At 37.6% G+C, this 24,030-nt stretch overlaps 1 protein-coding gene across 1 annotated transcript in view; it reads right to left on the bottom strand.

Annotated features, from left to right (window-relative positions):
* Window positions 1-2,545: 2,545 nt before the first annotated feature.
* The window catches only part of PRKG2 (protein kinase cGMP-dependent 2), a 95,201-nt gene continuing 73,716 nt past the window's right edge, over window positions 2,546-24,030 (bottom strand). The window contains exons 14-18 of the mRNA XM_035004697.1: window positions 15,244-15,407; window positions 11,845-11,967; window positions 10,868-10,930; window positions 6,471-6,537; window positions 2,546-4,323 (exon numbers count right to left, since the gene is read on the bottom strand). Coding sequence (XP_034860588.1) covers window positions 4,228-4,323; window positions 6,471-6,537; window positions 10,868-10,930; window positions 11,845-11,967; window positions 15,244-15,407 — 513 coding nt within the window. The 3' untranslated portion in view covers window positions 2,546-4,227. The remainder of the gene's footprint in view (window positions 4,324-6,470; window positions 6,538-10,867; window positions 10,931-11,844; window positions 11,968-15,243; window positions 15,408-24,030) is intronic.

Here is a 24,030-nt window from a genome sequence, read left to right as displayed (position 1 = left end):
ATAGGAAGCTCACAAAGTTTTTAAAGAAAACATATCAGCTTGGAATGAAGAGAGAGACAGACAAATTGAAAAAGTCATTTCTACCACCAAACAGTTGCAGGCAGGAAACAGGTTAAGAAGTCTACCCAGCTGTAAATACCAGCCATATCCCATAGAAAAGGAAGGATGACTTGAAAGGCAGAACCAGGATTCTACACAATGAGGCCAAGAGCTATGGAGAACAACTGATGGGGAGTATGACTGAGCCCAAAGCAGAGAAAAGGTACTGTGTGTCAGACCAGATTTCAGAATTTGATGGACTAGTGACTGCTTCGTGCCTCCTATCTTCTCCCTCTCTGAATGCAAGTATCCGTTGTGGTTATTACCATTCAATGTTGGAAGTGTGCTAATAGATGACTTAGTTAGTTCACAGGCTTCCAGAACTAAAAGAATATATCCACAGAATTACAACTGAGGATCCTTATCTACACTCAAATGGATTTAGATGGACAAAATCTTAGATCTTAAGCTTGAGCCTGATGCTGTAATAAAATAATATTTTTAGGGAGGCTCTTGGGAGGGAATGTGTTTATTTTGCATATGCAGTAATACGATTCATCTATGACCAGGAAGTGGATTGTGGCAGGTTTTAAAATTGCTTGTAAGTTTTATGAAACTCTCTTCCTTAAGTCTGTGTTCCTTTTCCTCAAATCTGGGTGGGCTTTAAATGTTTCCACCAATAGAATATGGTGGAAGTGATGTCATGTGATTCAAGGCTGGTTAGTAAAGGATTAAAACTTCTCCCTTGTTTCCTGGAATACTTGTTTTTGGAATCCTAAGCTTCTATGGAAGGAGTCTGACGAGTTTAAGGAAGAATCCCAGCTGTGGAGAGGACATGTGTTGGCACTCTGGTCAGATGTTGTAGTCTTTGAGTGGTCTCAGCCTGGGCTCTGGAGAGTGGGCGACAAGGCTGTAGGTGATTCTAACCCCCAGCTACTGAGTCAGCCGGGGCTGTGAGTCTTTCCACATGATGCCCCAGATATTGTGGTAGAGAGACAAGTCATCTTCACCATAAGTCTGAAATCCTGACCCACAGAATCTATGATAATGGTTGTTCTAAGCAACTGAGTTGCAGGGTAATTTGTTATATAGTCCTAGGAACTGGGATGAAGCCATGAAAAACCATAACAGCAAAATTGTGAAGGAAATGCTTATTCGAAGCCAGTGTTTAGCTTTGAGGGCAATCAACAGTGCGTATGTTTATAATTATTTTAGAATCTTGTGTGAATGAGATAATGGACGTAATTACTCCTAGCACAATGCATATAGCAATAAAGAACAAGGGTTTATTATCATGCCAAAAGAAATATATGTATGTATTTATTTCCAAATGGTTATTGTCAATGACCTACAAGTAATAATACTCTGGCCCTATGCTCCAAAGCTTTACATGTACATCTCCAAGTTACAGATGGATAAAGATGGGGTTTGTCGTTCACACAAATCTGGGCAGAGCTAGAATTCAAACCCAGGTCTCTTTAACTCCAAATCTCTCACTTTTTTTTTTTTTACATTCCTCTCCCTGGATCCAGACATTTTCATATTTAGAGAAAAGATTAAGAAACTACAATTATGAAAAGTTGGCCCCACAGAGAAGAGGCTCAAGAACGAAAACTTAACTTTGCACTTGGAAAAGAGAGAACAGGAATGATTTGATGATTAGGAATATGATGGGCTTCTGTACTGGGGGATTAGGAATATGATGGGTTCTGTATTTTCGAAGAATATATTTACATATATAACCTTAGTTCATAAAAAATTAGAATTTAGAAAAGTAGGTGAGCTCTTAATAAAGCGCTTCATTTTGGCGAGGATTAACTCTTCATCTTACATAGTAAAGTTTGATCCACCATCTTCACTTCATGATTTAAAAGAAAAAGATAAATACTGGATTTAATTGGAGTAACTGTACATACAGATACCAATGATACATAGGTTCAGGGCTAAATGGTTATTTAGTCCCCTTTAATTCTAATAGAGACAGTAACAGTAGCTCCCACCCATGCAACACTATTTCACAGATGTCAGCAAAGGACTCTTTAGGTATCCTTCTTAATCCCTGAAATAGGTCTCTAAAGTAGGTACTACTCTACTATGTCTTCTTCTACAGATGAGAAAGCTAGTACTTTACTCAAAGAAATGAACTCAGTTTCCCAAGGTCACTCAGCTAGGAAAGAGCGGAGTTGGGATTATATGATGGTTCAATCCCTCATTTCTTCATCTTTATAAAGTACTCTAAAGGAAACAAAATAAAATCACATGTGGAGATGACATACTGATATGTCCAATCCCAGGCAAAATAAAACTGTAGTACTCTAAGTTGGTTTTTATTTGTATATATGTCTTTTTTGAATTACAACTATTGATTTCCTTTGAGAATATCATTGCTATTATCTGTATAGTTCTAATATCCATCCAATGCATACATTTTCTACATTTATAGGTGGGTAATTTAAAAATATATACATGGAAAAACATACAATGCTTACAAACCAAATGCAAATAAAAATCTTTAAAAATCTTAGAAATTCATTAAGCAGGTTATGTTGATCCTATTAAAAATGGTTTGTCTATGTACAATACATAATCTTTAAAAATACTACTCCAGGAAACAAAAATTCTTTGGTTCAGCAAAAGGATTCTCTAAATGTGGAAATTCAATTTGTTAAGGATGCACCCTCTTGGGTTGGGCCTCACTTAACTGGTTTGACTCTTCAGGAAGCGTATAGCTGACTCTTTCTGAATGCTGAAAATATGGGTGCAGAGTGGGTAGAGGTTGCTTTTCCCATAGAACATTAGCATGTGAAAATATAACCAGAAGCTTGAATAATGCAGGAACTTAGATGTTATTTTTACTCTGCCAGATCAAAAAGATACAGAGAAAGTCTGCTTTCCATCCATTTGGTGGGATTGTGGTTGATGCATGACAACATTCTCTAGTAAAGTTCTTCGGCGCTGGTATCCAGTGCCATTGAAACTAGTCTATTCATCATCTGAAAGATTGTGAGGAGGAGACAGGAGGGCACGTTCTGGATGTCCCTTTTACTTAAGTCCCATCACTTCCTCAGCGGCTTGTCTACCTTACAAATCTAAAATTATAAACACATGCGTGACTCAAATCTCTTTAAAAAGAGTTATTGATGCAATAGTGATTGCAGGGCATCAACATGAGCCAACGAGATTTTCATTAAAAATTAACTGTGGTTATTCTATACTCTTGATTTATTAATGGCAACAAACACAAAACTGGCCAAAATATCTCAGTTGTAAAGAGTCAGCAACCTTACCTATTAGAAATTATTCTCTTCCATATTTAATCGGAAGGAAAAGCCTTCACAATTTTGTGCCTGCGTGTTTTCTACTTTGTGAAAATATTTAGTATATAAGATAAAACCCTACCAAAGGTCCATCACTTGACCACACATTATAACTACCTTTAAAAAGGCTTTTGAAAAGTCTCTGAGGTATCACAGCTGGTCACAGGAGAACAAAAATATTTTTTTGCTTTATTTTTTCAAAGTTCCCCAATGGAATATAATTACTGGCTGGGTGAATTAACTCATTTATGCTAGGAAGTGGTACCATTGGCTAATACTTAAACTTGCCTTTCCCCAGACTAGTATCAGATGCATGTTAATATGTTTCTAGGTTGAATGCAGGTGAAAATCAAGAGCTTCTATCCACTACGAAGATTTCTGCAAACCATGGGTTTGAGATGCCATAATGCTTACATGGAATTGTTGAGAGTAGGGGAAGTCTTCCAGAGTTCACCCGTGTTCTTCCTTCCATGTGCATGACTTAGTTGCTCAAAGGCAAGACACTTTTTAAAACTTATTAAGACTCAAAGGAGACATGTATGATTGGGATGGAGCAATAGATTGCAGAGAAAATTATGCCCCCTCAACAAAAATTATTCTGACTATGGCGAGGGGAAGAGAATTGCCTCCAACATTTGAGAAGAGCAAAGAATAGAATACATGAATAATTCAGAGCATCTAAATGAGACATTATAACTCAGAACCACCTTCATATTCGCACTGTCCACCCAGCTCATGGGCAGGGAGTTCTCTTCCTTAATGGTCTCCCCAAAGACATAATACTCCTCCAAAGAGAGAAATGATCACTATTGGATTATTGGTCCTTATAGTCCTCTTCTGGATGTAGAGGCAATAATCATCTTTCCTTCTGTCAAAAGTCTTTATCCCAGCCTGACAGCTCATCTGGAGGCACTCCTTTTTCAGGGGGATACTTGTCGAAGTAGCTGTGGTCTGTGGGTCCACTGAGCTAATAGAGGAGGAATTAAACCAAAGGTGAGGATAATGCTGACTAGGCATGTTATATACAGGTAATGCTTTTTATATCTGAACACTGCTTTTATACTGCAACCACTGGTAAGTTACATGTAAGGGGACAAGATGACCAACTATCATTTTTGAGTCACACTCTCAGCCTCTGAGATCTCCCCTTTAGTCCAAATGGATCCAGTCACTGCATTACATTCAACAGAAGCTACCTGGCTTGAGGAAGTATGTCCAAAAGAAAAGGTGACAGAAATGGCATCTATTTTTTTTTTTCAGATTGAAATACATTTTAAAAGTAAATATTTTTAAAAAAATCAAAATTTGGGGCACCAGGGTGGCTCAGTCGGTTAAGCATCTGCCTTCAGCTCAGGTCATGATCCTAGGGTCCTGGGATGGAGCCCCGCATCAGGCTCCCTGCTCAGCAGGGAATCTGCTTCTCCCTCTCCTTGCTCCTGTGTGCTTGCTCTCTCTCTCAAATTAATAAATAAAATCTTTGATAAAAGTCAAAATTTGCCACTTTTAAATCCTTTTTCCACTTTATAAAAATTTCTCACCAACCTTGAATTTCTATATGGTTAATTGACCCATATAAAGTTTCCAGAATGCCAAACAAAGGGTCAATTCAAAATATTATTGTCCCTGTTGAAAGAGTGAAATGATTCTGGAATTAAACTATTTTACAAAGCAGGTGGTTTTCAATTCTTTGCTTTCAAACAAATTTTAAAAGTACCTGATTGAATTCTCAGCTGAAAGATCAGTAAAAATACTATTTATGATAAATCATAATGTGTTTTTTGGGAGAGTGGGGAGATCACTCAGAAGGCATTCAAAGTGACATTGCTATTATAAAACCCTCCACTCCCAGTTACTTATTTATGTGAACACAATTCTCAGCACTTAAGAGCCATATAATTTTAAAAACGAATAGAACTGATGTGGAGCCTGATCCCATTTTTTTTAATAAGTAACATTTCTCCCCCGGTACATAAGTAATTTCTTCTCAAGAAATATTTGTTAAATACTTGCTTTAAAAGTTCGCAACATATTTCTGTTGTTTGATACTCCATGTTATAAAAATGTAATTACAACTGAATCCAGAAGAAATATGTGTGTTGTTACAGAAATTCCTGTTTGTTACAGGAATTTTAAAATTTAGAAAACTATAGTTGAAAGCCATTTAAAGAATAATCAAATACTAGCAGGCATAAAAATATTTTTACATAAGATGAAACTTTTTAGGGAAAATGAGATGGAAATATAAAAATATAAATTCAGAGAGGAAAAGGAATTATGTAATATTGCTGTCTGTAGATTTTAAATGACTAATGGGCATCCAGTCTCACTGGTATTTAGATTACATTACATATATTTAAAGGAGTAACGTTTTACTTTAAAATGTCAATATTTACAACATAGTGGAAATCACATCCTCCACAATTTAAACATACAATGAAAGAACTGAGATGTCAATCTAAAAATGGTTTTAAAATTCCTTTAAGGAGAACACAGCTTAGAGTCTATAGGGTGTTGACTGAGATCATTCCTGAGTCATTCTCCGTGCCCCCACCCTTCCCCACCCTAAGTTAGCAGATGTTCTGTTTCCTCTCGAGCTATGCTGTCCAACCAGGCACAGGTGGTGACTGAGCACCCCAAAGGTGGCTAGTCCAAATTGAGACTGCTGTAAAATCCACATTTGGGATTTCAAAAACAGTATGGAAAAATAAATGTGACATCTCATTAATATTTTATGTTGATCGCATATCAAAATGACAATTTTTGATACATTGTAATAATTAAAATTAATTTCACCTGTTTCATTTTACCTGTGGCTAACCAGAAAATTTTAAATCACAGTATGATTCATATTTTACTTCTAGAGCCCTCTGTTAGCCTGACCAACATTGACTACCTGGGGACTTAGATTTGTATGTAATTGGTTCCTGAGAACTGAGCTGATCTCCATCAAACAAGAAATACTATTTAGTCCCCATAATCACAAATTGCTATGACATTTTCACCTAATTTTTAAAAAGTATTAAAAAAATCTAAAATGTGGTACACACCCCTATTCTGTTTATGAAAACAAAAACTAGAAAAAAATTAAGAAAGTAATAATAGCAGATACCATACCTCTCTCTGTAAAGGTGATGGAAGGTTCCGTGCTTTCAGTCCCTCCCAATTAAAACCATTTAACCATCTGAGAAGTAGAAACAGTACAGAAGAATATTACTTGCCCGATAAACTATCAGCCATCGAGTTATCTGTCAGTCCGTTTTGTTGCCCTCTCCCTGCCCGCTACAGTGCAGCTGCAAGGGGCGGGGGGGGGGGGGGGCGTGGGGAAATGCATAACCATGCTGGTTGTCTGGTCTCACGTTAGATCCATGCCCACTAACCTCAAGGGGGTAGTTCATGCTGCCCAGCAATTGGTCTAGATTTCCCTGTTGTCCCACTCACTGTCACGCTCCCTTTGACTCATAATTCATACTTTGTCCTCTCTCCTCAAACTTCCAGAAACTCCCCCCGTCCTCACTCCCTCAATGATGACCTGACTTACTATTTCACTGAGAAAACTGAGCTGTCACAAGCTCCCACCAGTCCACCTGCCTGTCTGTTCACATCTGTGGATCCCTTTTCTCGTGCACCATGAGTTCACTGCCTTTGCTTCTAGGGAAGGTCAGCTCAGCTCCTGCACTGTGTACTTGATCCTGTGGACTCCTCTATTCAAAGGCATGCTCCTGTCATTCTCCTCTCTATTGAATCATCAATGCCCACCTGCTAGATCATCCCCATCAGTTTGGAGACATTTTATTTCTTCCAACCACAAAACACCCTCCCTTGACCTGAGCTCCCATCCAGCTTTCACTTTGTTTCTCTCCTCCCACAGGAGGAAAACTCTTTGGAAGTTATCCAATCATTCTACTCACCCATTTTCTCCTGGCCACACTACAATCAGCACCCACCCCCTCCACTCCTGTGAATCTCCTCAATTCTCAGTTTTTGTATTACTTCACCTAGGAGAATTTGCCACCATTCATTACTCACACTTCCTGAAATACTTCTTTCACTTGGCTTCCAGGACATGTTACCCTACCCACTTGGGTGCTTTCCCTCGTTTCCCACTGCTATTTCCATAGGACGCTGGTGTGCCCCAGGGTATCTGAAAACTGGCTAGAGGCCAGACCGCGCAGGTCTTGTAAACACAGTACGGAATCAGGATTTTATGCTTAATGGGAAACCATTAGAGAGTTCTAAGGAAATGATGGAATCTAAGCACCCTTCCAAAGGATAATTCTGGCTGCTATGTGGAGCATGACCAGAGGGGGCTGTAAGGAGGCAGGGTGGTGGTAGAGGTGTGAGGCTGAGGGCTGGGGAATTTGGGTGGCTGTCACACTCCTGTCTGTCAGCCACGCCAAAAATGATGCTCTTCCATCTTTTCTAATCTCTTCTCACCGCTGGAGTTGGTTTTCATTCAGTCCTTGACTGGATTCCCCATTCCAAGTCTAAGCTTGGCAAGAGTAAAAGTACTATAAACAGAGGGAAGGCTCTAGTACATTCCATTTCAGGTGCCATTCTTAACCCAAGGGGCCATTTTAGTATAAGCTGCTGAGACACTAATCAAAGAGTGAAAGTCAGACAGCAACCCTAGCTGTAAGGCTTCCCCTGTCCTTGCTACAAAACCAAAGAGTCCTCTCCTTGATCCACCCATCAGCTTCTTGGCATAGACTGAAGCTTCATTTTTAGGGATTTCTAGGTGCACAGTCAGGTGGATTCTTTTCTTTTGCCACCAAATACTGCCACAATTTCTTTTAACATATTTTACAGTGCTCTCTACCCAGAAGCTACTCCATAAGCATTAATAAAAATCATTACTGTTACCCTACTGAATCAAAGAGCCTATACATTTCTTGCTGAGTACTTGCTACAATTTGACTTACGGCAATATTTACTTAACATGAGTGGCCATTCACTTAACACTTGGCCTTTTGACACTAACCACATTTTAAGTAACACAAGTGCCAGCATGCATTCATGTGTAAAAAATATTCACCAAAGAAATATTAGCAGCAATGGCACATAAACTGCTTCTTCATTTTTAGAAGACTGGTAGAAGCTATTCTGGAAAGTAATTTTAGCAGCTAGAAATATTACAGGTAACATTAAGGCACTTGAGACAAATTATTCCTCTATCTAGCAGGAAAGATTTAATTGCACCCTACAAATATATTATCCCTCTTTTCAGATAGGTGTTGGGAGACATGATCGATGCCTAGTTCATACGTTAGCTCAGAAATAGGGGAGGGAGGAGCTCTGATTATGTTTAGTTAAGATGATTTAACTCAGAATGGACAAACTTAACAATATGCCATGTTAAACTGCATTGTTTTTAAATGCAAAGTTAAAATGAATGGTTCTCTGAGAAAAAAGCATACATTTTACTTTAGAGAAGAGTGAGAAAATCTGATGGCAAATTTCAGAAAGATTTTCTTTTTAATTCCAAGAGTACACAGAGTAGAGAAACTATAAGCCTTGAAGACTTATGGAAGGTTTTAGAGCATTCCTACTTAAAAGCAGGTTCCTAACCCCCCCCCCCGCCAGCTTTATATTTTAAGAAACACTAGGTAAATCAGATGAAATAATGTCTTTGAGCTCTCTGGGCTCACTGAAACGCACTGTGTAAATTTGGTCCATCTTATTACTGAACTCTACCCCATGCACTGCACTTCAAATCTACCCTTGTGGCCAAGAACATCCCGCCTGTTAAGAAGAGTGGGCCAATTAATCCCTACAGGGAAGGAAATTCAAAATTCTTCACTACCATGCTGAGGTGAGAAAATCCTTTAGCTTCAGTTTGCATGCGCACCCAATCACAATTTGACAGCTACATTTAAATGAGCCTCAGGTAAATAAGAAAGAAAAGATAAAACCAGAGCCTGTTAACCCTGGCCACCTGGGAGCAAAACGTGAAGACACTTCCTTAATGAGCAAAAGGAGGACAATACATTGGAGGGATGACTTTAATTGATGGGACACTTGTTTGCTCAATATGAATAGTGTGTTTATGTGTCATTTTATAATGAGAAAAGAAATTGTAATAACCGCATGGAGAAAGAAAGATGAATTGGAATCTAAGACAAATAATGAGCTTTTACACTGAAGGCAATCCAAAGGATGACAAAGAATAATAAAAATACTATAGGCATTTTCATGTCCATAAAATGCACAGCTGAGTCTGTCTCTTTCATCCTCCCTCCCTCCTAACACACCCTTAAGGCAAAGCCCAATATGAATTTACAATGTTGAATACATGGCTTTATTTCAAGTGAGTTCATGAATAGATAGAGCAGGGTTGGCAGCCTGGGGAATTTTTTTTTTTTTTTTTTTTTTTTTGAAGCTGCTCCATTACTGTTAAGCAAAATGAATAGTGTTTCTATTCAGAAGCTTTTCTCCCTTTATTTCCACACTGTGTTCTGTGCCTCTAATTCTTCAGGAAAAAATACCCAGATAGGAATGAAATACTGAGACGTGTTTTCATTTCTGAACATAAACACTTCAGTGTGTTCACAGGTTGTCAATGATGAAATTCTCCAATTTAGTTTTTCTGTTATCAGTAGTACTATCAGTTGGTGATATTTTTTGTATATCGTAAGCAAAATTAAAACATTTTGAGGATTGCAGGATTTAGCTAGGCATCAGTTGTTTTAAAAATCTGAAAGGCTTGAACTCTACATATATAAACCACATCAAAGAGGATAATTCATGGAAGTTATCACTGGTTCTGAAGGCTAGCTTCAGAAATCCACAGAAGTGCAAAGATGCATGTTAGATTATTGTATAAGGCTGAAACAGTGTTTGAGGTTTTGTGGAAATCAATGTACTTTATCCCAAATGTAAAATACAATACTAAGCTTCAAAATTTGGAGAGCTAGTCAAAGGAAAATTGTATTTAAAATAAATATATACTATTAACTAAAACTGAAATATACTACTACTTAACAGTTGATTTCTCTTTAATGTTGACAACAGTGACTATATCGTACTTTAATCACAAATCAAAGGTCAAAATTAGAACTTAATTTCTCTATAGAATTCAAACTGATATTTTTAAAAAATAATAAGGGGCTCCTGGGTGGCTCAGTGGGTTAAGCATCCAACCCTTGATCTCAGCTCAGGTCTTGATCTTGGAGACATTCATTGAGCTCCACACCCAGTGTGGAACCTACTTAAAAAATAAACATAAAAATAAAAATAGCAGTGTATAAAAAGCTAAGTTGCTATAACTTAAAGATGTGATTTTGTCACTTGTTTTAGAATTTCATCCATTCTTGATGTGAATTTTCAGCATTAGAGAAATCACCTTGAGACTGATTATTGTAATTGTACCTAGTAAAACACAAATTAAAAATAAAACACCAAAAAGGAAAAATTGAGCATCTGTAAAGGGACTCTTGTGACCTACAACAAAAGCTTCAAGATTACATTTTTCTAAAAATTTCTATTATTTTCTGGGCCAAGCAATAGCTATGTACCTGTGTTTCTTAATGTCATTGATTCCATTCTTCAGATTTCCAAGTCTTTCTGTTGGATTTTGCCTAAAATAAAAATTTTTGAAGGGCAATTTATAATAATTATGCTTTGGTGAATTTTAAACTAAAATTTAACATTTTTTCTTTATGTATTTATTCATTCATTTATTCAACAATATTCATAGGCCAAGCAGCTGAGTACAGGGAAATGAAAAACACATGCCCCTCTCCAGTACACACACACACACACACACACACACCCCGGTGCTTTAAATGAGCTATGAATAAGGATGTTATCTTACCAACTTTGCTGAGAAAAAACAGGGAAATCTTTAAAGAATCATTTACATCTGAGCTGGAATCTTAGAAACATGGAGAGATTTCTGTTGGCAACCCACAACTAGGTTTCATGTTCTAAATTTACTAAATGCTAATGCTTTAAAAAACAGTTCAAATGTGCAAAAAAAGAAAAAAGAAAAGAAAACAGTGACAAAGCAAAGTTTAAACACAAATTCCAGAAGTCTTCTGCTCTCCAATATATTATTTTTAAGGGTAAATAGAAATTAGGAATAATTTAAAATAAGGCCAGAGAGGTACTGTTTTTTAAAATGAAGACTGACAGAGGGCAAGGAGTGACACTTTGTCACCACCACTGGTTTTCTCTCAAAATAACAAGGTTGTTAATTAATTACTCCTTTATTAAACTAAGGTTCTTTTGCCTTAATACAGATAAAGATGATTCCCAAAGATAAGCTGACTGATAACTGTAGATCTCTTTTAAACTGTAAGTAGGTACTGTGATTCTGTAACATGAAGTAAACTCAAACTCCTAGTGAAGAAATGATTTCCTTTAAATATAATTTAGCTACATAGAAAAGTACAAAAAGTAAATGCATACCTAATTTTAAATTGTGTGGACACAGAAATGAGAAGACTTCACACATTCCCCAAGAAGTAGGGATTTTAATTTTCATTCTCACCTGCAAAGTCTCCGAATCAAATCCTCAGGTCGTCTTGTGATCTTTCTGGGAAAATCTATTTTTTCAATTCCTTTGAGAATCAAATTGTAGGTCATCATTTGGTCAATCCCAGAAAAGGGAGGGCTGGAGAAAAGCCAAAATAGGACACTAGGGCCAACGTGTCAGACACATTTACAACTGACTTTCTTACCTTTTCTTCCCTTCCTCCCTCCTCCTTTCTCATTAGTCATTGTATTAAAAAATCTGGATATATGCTAGAAAATAATTTCATTGATTTCATATCACTTAACAAATGACACACGTACACATACAGGTGATTTGTCAGTTGGTGATAATCACTAAAAAGAAAAATCAAGGAGGGGACAGAGTGACAGAGAGAGGTGTGATCTTCTTAAACCTGGTAGATGGGAAAAGCCTCTTTCATAAGTTGACAATTGAGCAGTGGTATCAATGAAGAGAAGGGGGGAATGAGCCGCACTGTTATCTGTAAGCAAAAGATTCAGAGACAGCAGGTACAAAGGCCATGAGTCAGGAGTGGCATGGGTTGCTCTGCCAACGGTGAGGAGGGCTGGGTTGCTGGGGGAATGAGTAAGGAAGCAGAAGAGGGGTAGAAGCAATGAGGGTCATATCATGCGAAGCTAGTGGGTGATGCTAATGGCCTAGGAATGTACTCTGAGTCAGATGGCGGAGTTTACAGCAGTCAGAGTAAGCTTTTTAAGAAAAAATGTGTCAAAAATGACCTTTGACAGTGCTAGCAATGGGGGAAGGAAGGCCTGGTGGCCTGAACTATGATGGTAGAAGTGAAGGTGGTGAGATGTGGTTGGATTCTGGATCTATTTAGATGGTAAAGCCAATAGGATTTGCCAATGTTGTGAATGTGGTGTGTAGGAGAAAGAAAAGATTCAAGAATGATGCTGAAGTGTTTTGACTTATGGAATGGAGCTATTGCTTACTAAGAGAAGAAAGGCTGGAGTGGGGGCCAAAAGTGGGGGTCCAGAGGTCCAGAGCATGTTATGAAATGTCCAAATGGGAGTTAGGTTTTAAATGTCCAAACAGAGATGCTATGCAGGCAGCTGAATTTGTGAGGCTGGCATTCAGGAAAGAGAGCTGGAGGTGTGATTGTGGGGTGTCATCAGATAGGATTTCTGGCCATGAACTTGATATCTGCCAAGGAGTGGGTAGATAGAAAAGAGATCAAGGACTAAAGTGGCCCAATGTGGAGAGGTCAGGAGGATAAGAAGGATTCAGCAATGAAGACAAAGATGGAGCCAAATAAATGAGAGAAAGGGAGGTCCTAGAAGGCATGTGAAGAGAGTACTTCAAGGGAAGCATTGCTAGGGTAAGAAAGCATTGGGAATTGACCACTGAATTTGGATAACGTTTTAACTCACATGCTTTGCTATTAAAAATACTTTATTCTATTGTGTCATTTAATTTGAAGATGACTTGCATGAACTACTCTGCTATATCTTGGCCATGCTTGAGACCTTTTGCTAGTGAGTTCCCATTCTCAGGAATAAACATGAAATAAGGTTGGTGCAACAATCTATGTCTTGCTTGTAAAGAAAATAAGATACGAAAAAATAAAAAAAGAAAATGAGGTATGAAACAAAAAGCATTGCTCTATTTTCAATACTTTTGTATTTACAGTTATGTTGTGTTTGTTGTGTTGTGCTGTGTTTTAGTTCTTTTTCTCATTTTCCTTTACCTCCTGACTCTCTAGAGTTCAGGGCATTTAAAATTAACTTTTTTCATGCCCTACCCTGAAAACCTTTATAAGAACAATTTCTCAAGTTCTTGACAGTTCAAAGCCACTTTAACAACTCCAAGTTATTGGGGATCCCCTTTCCTTATTCCCTCACTTTATTTCCTTATTCCTTGTAGAAGCTTATTCCAGCTGATAAAGACTGAGTTCTATATTCCCTAGCTACCACACGAACCATCATGTATTTCTTACAAATGCAGCTGACAAATTTCACAGGGATGAGGAACACATTCTTGAAACAGAACTCCTTGTGTCCCAAGACAGTAAACATCTTTCTCTCTGAAGGACAGTCTGGAGAATTTTCTCTTCTATCCATCAAAATCTTAAGCAATGACTATTTGAAAATGAATACAGATAATATAAAATAATCTTTCATATCTCTTTGCTCAATGCACGTGGACAAAGAAGTCGAATATACAGCCACAGGTAATCAATCTAACATTAGAAATTTGCAGTATAAAAGTTCCAGGTTTTATGAAACTCTTTTTAAGTATGTGTTGAGACTTGAATCCCCATCAAAGGGCTCATTTCAGTATTTCATATGCCATTCCATAAGCAAATCTGCTCTGAAAGTAAGACTGAGAATATTTGCTTACAAAGGTTTGTAAGGATGATCAAAACAGTTGATGAAAAACAGAGGGAAAAAAACTGAACTGTATCCTGTGGGGATGTCCATGCATTACATTAAAAATGCGTACGTTATAAGGCATAGGTGGGTAATGGAAAGTGTGTCATATTTAGGGTTAGAAGATCTGGGATCAAATCCCTGACCTTAAGCAGGTAGCAGGTAGCTCTCTGTTCTGGCTGTTTAATCCATAACATTTAAGTCATAAAATAAAAAAATTCCTTCTTTAACTTCCACACAAATTCATAAAAATTAGAGAATACACATGTAAGAGCTCTGTAAACTGTAAAGTGCTTTACAATGTGAGGTAAAATTACATAGAGCCTATGTATGTGTATATGCATGTGTGGGTGTAAATGCATGTGCACGTATGTGTATGCATGCGCGCATGATGAATATTTGGGATCCTGGATTCATTAATATAGCCCTTTAATCCCTCCAGGGGCGACAATTCAATTTGAACTGCTAAACCTCCTGCTGTGTCTGGTCTCTGTTCATTAGCACCTCTACAAGACTGTTGACAAGGAGATTAAAATTTAAATCCAGCAATGTTCCTTTCTCTTAAGTTTTCTGGTTAATGATTCATTGGGAAGATGGAAGAATGCAGCTAAATTTAGTTTCATTGTTTAATGGATTTAATTGGAACATGATTACAATTTTCTCCATTACAAAAAATATATATGAGAGGAAATAATAACAGCCCACAGCCTCAATTCGTCTCCTTATTCTTACAACGGAATTACCAAACCTTCACACAGTTAACATGTTATCTATAATAACAGGCCTTGCCATTTTAGGTAAACCAAAGCAATTCTGTACTTCTTTCCTGTACCTTCTGGAATGTTTTCTCCATGTTACAAACCAGCAAAGCATGCTATATGTAAAATATACAAAGGGGAAAAGTCATCACACTTAATCAAAAACATTTCCAAAAATTAAACTCTTAAATTATATATTTTTTATCATTAGTAAATTATTTTAATACTTCTGTGAACTTGAAGGTACTTACTTGCCGGTTAGGAGCTCATACACTAGAATTCCCAGAGACCAAAAATCCACACTGAAGTCATGTCCTTTGTTGAGAATGACTTCAGGAGCCACATACTCTGGAGTTCCGCAGAATGTCCATGTTTTCTGTCCAGATCCTATTTTCTTAGCAAATCCAAAGTCAACCTGGAAGACAATGTCAAAGACATTTTCAGAGACCATAAAACTCATGTTCTTCTTTACGTGTCCCTCTAACTTCTCCAACCTTCTGTCTATACCTCCACCCTTCCTTTCTCACACACACACAAACACACACACACACACACACACACCACTGACACTCTCATTTATTCTTTTGCAGAACCAGGTATAAATCTAGTTACAATGGAGAAAGTTCCATGCACACACCTCTATGCCCATGACACCTAGAAGATGAGAGGAATGGCTAGCGTAGACCATTACAACAAATGTAAAGCTCAGAGCAAGCAGACAAATAATTTTCTAACCAATGGTGGCATTCATTAGGAAGAGGGGAGAAAGGGGAAGTGATCGACCCTGGTGCACTTTAAGTTCCATCATAAAAAGAAAAGTAATAGCAAAATTGAGAGTTTGGGAAAGGGACCATTGTTGAGAGAAAGGGAGTCTTAAAATTCTGATCCATCTTTAAAAACCATGATACACAATGTCTGCATCCTCTACATTCTGACATTCCATAGAAAAAGCCAGGATCACCTTTTCTCAACTTTGGCCAGACTATGGACACTTTGAATCCTTCTCCCGCAGATCAGCTGTGAATAGCACCTGAATGAACTTATTTGTCCTGAAAAGACAGTCAGCACCCACCACTGGCCAGGCTCTGTGCTAGGCTTACAGATACAGAGCTGCCTAGGAGAAACTCAGAGTGTTGGGAATACTTACACATATGCGATTAATATTATTTCATGTGATATATGATAGAGTAGAAGATTATGCAGAGGGCCAAAAAACATATACTTCTGGAACATTAGGGAAAAGACCACTGGGGAAGATGTCATTAGGAGGCTGATATCTGAGCTTGGCCCTGAGCGAGGATCAGGAACTCTCCTCGGGGAATAAGTTGGTGCTACCCTCATCTGTCTTTTCAGAATAGGCCCCTCCACTTCTCTGAGACTCTATTCAATGAACCAACTCTGTGCACAGAACAGAGATGGGCGAGAAGTCTGGAGCAACAGGAAGACTCGCTCACTGAATGGGGGCAGTGTACATGACTGACATCCTGCCCTGCAAAACAAACAGTTGGTTTCTGTCCACAGGCGTTATTTAGCATGTACTCTTCATCTCCAATACATACAGGTATTATTTTAATAAAACCGCCCTTCACCTCCCTGAAGTAAACAGACACACAAATTATACCTGAGCCTCAAGGTTCACATTTTAAGAGTTTCATTATGCAGATGGGCTATCGCAATAACATGGCAATAATATTGAGTAAAAGAATAAATAAATAAGGTTAACATATCAAAATAGCCCTCACCTGAAAGAGTATGTCAATGAACTATAAAATCCAGCCCTCGTTTATTTATTCAAATACTAATATTTAAAGTCTTTGTTTTATCTTAAATAAATCTCTTAGAAATTTAGCTTTCCACTAATGCTTTTTAGTACTTACCATGCAACAGCAAGGATTTCCTTATTAGAAAAAGGGAATTTAAGCAGCCTAATTTGAAGTGGGATTTTACTGTTTTCTTTTATCTATAGAAAATGACTCATAAAGATTTTATCTAAGGGATGGCTGGGGATACTATGAAATTAAAATTTGTAACCACCTGAGATTAGCTTATATACTTATTCCTCAGAGGAAGAACCAATATGAAAATCCTAGCTAATTTTATAAAGACTGAAATTTAAGAGACAAGAAAGCAATGCTTATAATTGCATTTGTGTGTATGCACATATGGAAATATTATATTTTGTTGTTTTATAATAGCCTTCCAACACATTTTTTTTCATTGCATTTAAGTTTTCCTTTTAAAACTGGGTGTTCATTAGATGCTTAGGAGAGTTTTTCTAGCTCTGAAAATGGTGAATTTTAATTTGAATAGCTGGTTTTGCTTTTGTAGTATTTAAATATTGACCCACAGAGGTGGCCATAATTATACTAAGATTTTAAGATTTATGAGAACTTACCACTTTTCTTTGATCTTATCAACTTTAGTCTAATCCATTTGGTCAGAGGAAATTGACACTCAGACCTATCCAAAGTCAAATGCCTAATCAAGAAAGACCCAGATCTTCTGATGTCAAGTTCTGTGCATTTTCTACAACCATTCACATCACCGCTGTCTTATACCACCCGTGGATTCCACCACAAAGTTTCAGCCTTTTGTTTTTTGGGTTTTTTTTTTAAGATTTTATTTATTTATTTGACAGAAAGACACAGAGAGAGAGAGAGGGAACACAAGCAGGGAGAGTGGGAGAGGGAGAAGCACGCTCCCTGCTGAGCAGGGAACCTGATGCCAGGCTCGATCCCAGGACCCTGGGATCATGACCTGAGACGAATGCAGACGCTTAACGACTGAGCCACCCAGGCGCCCCAAGCTTCAGCCTTTTTAACACTATCTCTTCTAGGCGACAGAAATGTAAGTTTCTTCGTTCACTCACTGAACAGCTATTGAATACCATTATGTACCAAGCACCAGTCCTCTCAGAGATGGCATTTGAGAGAAAGAGGAGAACTAGCATAAAAATAGAAGATCATATATAATAATGCGAGAGAGTGACATATGCTTGCAGAAACACATGGCAGAGTGGGGTACGGCAACCAATAGGAATTTTATTTTCAATAGGGTGACCAGGAAAGGGCTCTCTGAGGAGGTAGCATTTGAGCAGATTTCAGCAGCAATCTGACTGAAATAAGAAAAAGGCTCTGAGCAAGAGTGATTCTGACAGAGAAGGAGTAGCGCGAAAGCCCTAGCCTTTGGGAATGTGCGTGGTAAGTTCAAGGCTCGGCAAGAAGGCCAGTGTGGCTGGGCCACTATGTATGAGGGGAAGAGAGACAGGAAGCGAAGGCAGATTAGGTACTGGTCTGGTAAACCCCAGAAAGAACTTCAGTTTTGTTTTTGTTTTTGTTTTTTTGTCTAAGAGGCCACTGGAGGATTAAGAGGTTATACATGTCCTGACTAATGTTTTAAAGGATCATTCTAGAAGGCAAGAAAATATTCCCACACTTTTTTTTTTTAATTCTACTCACAAAACTGAGCTTTCAGGAAGAATATCCAGAGAAGCTACACACAGGTTTTCTCTTGTCTCTATTAAATTTCCATTATGAAAGGCAGCTTACATGATGTTGAGAGTTTAAACACATCAAGTCTCCAAAGATTTTAAATGAATTAGAAGGTTTTTAAGATGCTTCTAAATCTGCAGTGGTGATTGCATCATTCAGAAATAGCAAAATTAACATTGTGGCTTGCTGGAGCCTGTGTCCAGTTGGTATTAGCTTTTTCCCCGAAGTTTCTCTCTGGGTCAGTAAATTTGTCAGCTATTGGTTCTCTTGGTCACATAAAAAAATGGATACAAAATGACCAGTCTAATTAAGCCAAATAAGTCATGGGGACATAACATTCCAAAAAAATATTTATGTGGAATTTTCAGGGCACCTACTTTGCCCAAGTCTAGACAAGGGTACAAAGGAATCTGTTTATCCTGTCTGCAACAACCAATGATGATTTCATGTCCTTGTGATACTAATGTCCATCCACTAAAACGGGCAACAGTGGATGGCCTCCACTGGATGGGAGTGAGGGAGGCTAAGGTATGCGTCTTTCATGGCAACAACCCATTCTTTATGGGGGTGTGGTGACTCACCCCAAATACTGCGTTTACTTGAAAGTGGGCAAGTTGAAGGGGAGCTCTGCATGCATGAGCACAAACTGAAAAAAATTTTTGGACGCTCATCTGCTATGCCACCACCTCTCTGAAGCCTTCCTTGAATTTATAGAACCAATTCCTTTCTCCTCTGAGGTGTTTAACACTGTTTATATTCCACAGTTACATTCCTTGGGGCAACATCCTCTAGTTGTGTGTGAATAAATCTAGCTCCTTGAGGAGAAGCGTTATATCCTATTCATTCTGTAACCCCTACAGCATTTGTAACACAGCAGATGTTCAACACCTGTTTGGTGAAAAAAATCTGAATGAAGAGATAACTGTTAACATCAGTTTCGGTAAGATATGTAAATGCACATGTATATGTATGATCTTCACAACAGCTTGGGGAGTGAGCAACTGTTATCCTGATGTTAAAGAGGAGAAAATTAAAGTCTAGGAAGGTCGTGGATATGGGAGGTGAGACTTGAACCAGGTTCCAAAGGGAACCTTCCCATTATATATAAATCGATGAGGAAGTAGAAGATTTTTATTTATTTATTTATTTTTTAAAGATTTTATTTATTTATTTGCCAGAGAGAGAGAGCATAGGTGAGAAAGAGTGAGCGAGAGTACAAGCAGGGGGAGCTGCAGGCAGAGGGAGAAGCAGGCTCCCCGCTGAGCAAGGAGCCCGATGCGGGACTTGATCCCAGGAGCCTGGGATCATGACCTGAGCTGAAGGCAGCTGCTTAACTGACTGAGCCACCCAGGCGTCCCAGGAAGTAGAAGATTTTTAAGAGAAAAGAAGCAACATACATTCAGCACATTGGCGGGAAAAGCTTAATCACTACTCAATAAGTACAGCTAATAATGGTCTAGCAGAAAGAATATAGTGGGAGCTGATAATTACTTTTATTTGTCAAGTTAGAAAAAAAACCTGAAACATAAACTAATGTGACCCATATGCAGGTTATAAAGCACCCCCATAGCTACTACCAGGTACACGGAGCAGAGCCAGTGCAGAAGCCCTCTGTGTTCCTTCCCCAGCATCCTACTGCACATTGCCAAGAGGTCACCACTCCTCTGACTTTGGTGTTCGTTGGGTACTCGCATCCTTTCTAATATGACCACATATTTCAGATCCTTAAGTAAAATAAGTTCTCGTTTTTAAAAACTTTAGATAAATCTTACATCTGTTCTCAGGCAAACTGCCTATTTTCATTTAAAATTATCTTTGTGAATTTAATTGATATTGGGGTACATTTATTTTCACTGCTGTATCATACACCACTGAATTAACATGAAATGATTTTTTCTGTCCATTATGCTATTGATGGGCATTTGCCTAATATTGAATCGTGTGCTATCACAAAAATGCTTCTATTAATATCATTTTCCATATTACCTAGCAGAGGTTTATGTAAGATGGTAGAATTACAGGATCAAAGATGCAGTGTCTTCAATTTTACTACCTGTTGTCAAATTACTTTCATTAGGGATCAGACTGCATTACCCACCTCCTTCCCCAGCAGTAATGCACAGAGTTCCGGTTGCTCTACATCCTTACTATCCTTTAGTGATAACAACTTTTATTTTTGCCATTTGTAAGTATTAAATCACTGCGGTTTTAATTTACATTCCCCCCGCATTAGTAATTAATTTGAAGGATAGCATTATAATTTGGATATCTGAGAGGATTTCCTCCCACCCTCTTCTTGTTTGCTTTCAGAAATGTCTCTTGGCTATTCTTGGCCATTGGTTAGTCTATATAAACTTTAAAATCGGTTTGCCAAACTTCATGAAAAGCTTGGCTGGAATTCCACTGAAGTGTATCTAATCTGTATATGATTTTGGAGACTTCATATCTTTTTGATGTTGAGTCTTGCTATTTTGAAACCTCTACATCTTTCTGATTTAGGGTTATGCTAGAGTGACTGTTGAACACACATACCTAAGAAAGTATAAAAGCTTAAACTCTACATTAATTTACCTCTCTTCTCATAATGAATTTTCTTGAGCAGTAGGGGGATCTCTACGCAGTGGATCAGGGACGCAGGCTCCTTCCATTTTCTTTTTTTAAAGATTTGAGAGATTGAGAGAGAGAGAGAGAGAGAGAGAGAGAGAGAGTGCATTATCAGGGGGAGGGGCAGAGGGAGAAAGAGAACTAGAGATGAATCCCAAGCAGAGTCCCTGCTGAGCACAGAGCTCAACATGGGGCTCAATCCCAGGAGCCTGAGATCATAACCTGAGCTGAGATCATGACCTGGGCCGAAATCAAGAGCCAGACCCTCACCCGACTGAGTAACCCAGGCACCCCTGCCAGGCTCCTTCCACTTTTATGGCTCTGCCAACTTTAAATCTCAGTATTTGTAAGCCGCAAGTCATAAAGACTGGGTGGAGATCATCTGCAGAGGTCGCTATCACCCAGGCCTGATCATGGTGCACAAGCATGTCAGCTCACACTTCACTAGCTAGAACTGCGCCACAGGGCCACAATCAGCCACAAGGAAGAATGGGTTATGTTGTCTAGCTCTATGCCCAGAAGAAAGAGAATGAGCTTACTAATCCACATGTTTTTAATGTCTTTCTATAAATTCGTCTGTTTCTCAATAAAGCTCTTACACATTTTTGTTAGATTTATTCCTAGATACATTATATTTTTATTTCTATTATGTAAACATAAATATATTTCTATGCTTTTTAAAAGGGTATTTGTACTCCTATTTATCAACTACGTTTCTGTATTTAAAAATACACTGAGTTCTTATATTATTAATCTTATATCCAGCAATCATACTAAACTCTTCACTTAATTTTAATAATTTGTTGTTATATTTTGGATTTCTACATAATCATATCATAGGAAAATAGGTTTTGTTGTTTATGTCTCAATCTTTCTTTTAATTTTCTTTATATCTTCCTGCATTGGGTTAGAACCTCCAACAAAATATAGAAGTGCTTATTTCACTGACTTCTAAAAGCATACTTCTAATGTTTCATCATGTTGTACAGTGTTTGCTCCAAATCCTTGTTAGTTATCTTTCATTGGGTTAATAAAATTTTTTTCTATTCCTGGTTTGCTAAGATTTTATCATAACTGAATGTAGAAACATACCAAATTTTCTTTGCATCCATTGAGGTGATTAAAGAATTGTTTTTCTTTTTTAATCCATTAAAATGGTGATTTGGTTTAATAGAATTAATGTTAAACTATGCTTGAATTCCTGAGATAGATCCAATTTTGTTATGATGTCTTGTTATAATTTATAGTCAGTTTGCTAATATTTTACTTATGATTTTTACACTAAATTTATGAGCTGGATGGGACATTAATTGGCCTCCCCTAGGAGTTTCCTTTGGAGAACCAAGTTTACAGTAGCCTCACAGACTAAGATGGAAATTATCTCTTACTGCTTTCTGAAGGAATTCACACCTGATTAGTATTGTAAGTCGTTGAAGTGAATTCTCTGGATGTTCAGCTATAGACTGTGTCTGTACAAGATTCCTATGTCGAAGCTCTAATCCCAAATATAATGATACTTGGAAGTGGGGCCTTTGGGAGGCAGTTAAGCCACAAAGGTGACATCCTCATGAATAGGATTAGTGTCCTTATGTAAAGAGACGCAAGAAAGATGATCTCTGTCTGCCAGGTGAGGACAGTGTGAGAAGACAACCATCTGCAAACCAGAAAGAGCCCTCACTGGAACCTAACTATATATATGATGTCACATATATATATAACATGTATAGTATATACATAAATAAATAGATAATTCACATATAGTAGTAAAGTTGCCCAAATACTTTCTAATCCACATAAATCTCTACTTTAACTGAAATGATGTTCCTTCATAATAGTATTTATCTGTAAATACTATTTGAACAACACTTCCAGTTTGTTACTTTTATTAGTCTTTTCAAAACATCAACCTTTGGCTCTGTATTCCTTTTATTTCATCATATTTTATTAATTAATATTCTTAACTTTTTTTCCCATCTTTTCTTTGATTTTATTGTTTCTCCCATTTCCATCTTCTTAAGTTAATGCTTAGCTCCTTAATTTTTAGCCTTTCTTATTTCCTAGTTGAAACATTTAAGACTATAAATGTTACTCTATCATTTTAGTTGTAACCACACGTGTTCATATGTAGTGTCTGTTCTGCAGCTCAGTTTTATAATATGAAAATTTCTTCTTCACTGATTCTTGATTTATTTTGAAATATCCTTAAAATTCCAGTGAGATGAGTTATGATTTTTGTTAGTGGTTTCTTCCTGTTTTTTTTTTTTTCTTTCAAATTTTGTTTTTAACTTCTAACTTAAATACACTGACATCAGTGAACAAAACCTTTATGCTTCTATTTTGGGAGCGAGGAGGAAGCTACCCCTCTGACCTTTCATTCATTCTTATATGCTAAGCAAATTTCTAAGTCTGGCAGTAAACACCATATAGCATGGTTTCTGCCCTCATGGGGCTATTAGCATAGAGGGGAAGATAGATCATGAAGAAGCAGGCAATAGTATCAACATTTAATATGTTCTACATTGTATTTTCTTACATAAAGCTCACTATAGGATTAAAAGTTCCTCTATTACCACATGAGAAGTATTACTCCCATGAGTTAATAGAACAACCATATAGAATATTTACTGATGAGTGATGAGTTAATAGCATGACCATATAGAATGTGTATTGATTTATTGGATTATCACCAAGTTTTCTGCTGAGCAAACCCAAGAAGGGAAACTACCACATTAATTCTGCTTGGATTGAGAACAAGGTGGATTCTTCTTTAAACTCTTTAAGTACTGTCCTACACCTTATTATTATCCTTAACTCATTCATGATAACCAAAAGAAACACTCTTAACCATTATTGCCTACATCAGCTTTTCTCGGCCTTGAAAGTGGAGAAAGATTCAGGAAATTATTGGATGGGCGGGTGAGAGATGGCGATGTGACGTTCTTT

This window comes from Mirounga leonina, unplaced genomic scaffold (genome assembly GCF_011800145.1).
Source record: "Mirounga leonina isolate KUSES-001 unplaced genomic scaffold, KU_Mleo_1.0 Mir_129, whole genome shotgun sequence".
Lineage (NCBI taxonomy): Eukaryota > Metazoa > Chordata > Mammalia > Carnivora > Phocidae > Mirounga > Mirounga leonina.
Note: the sequence above shows the minus strand (reverse complement) of the source record. Positions and strands in the feature narration are given on the sequence as shown.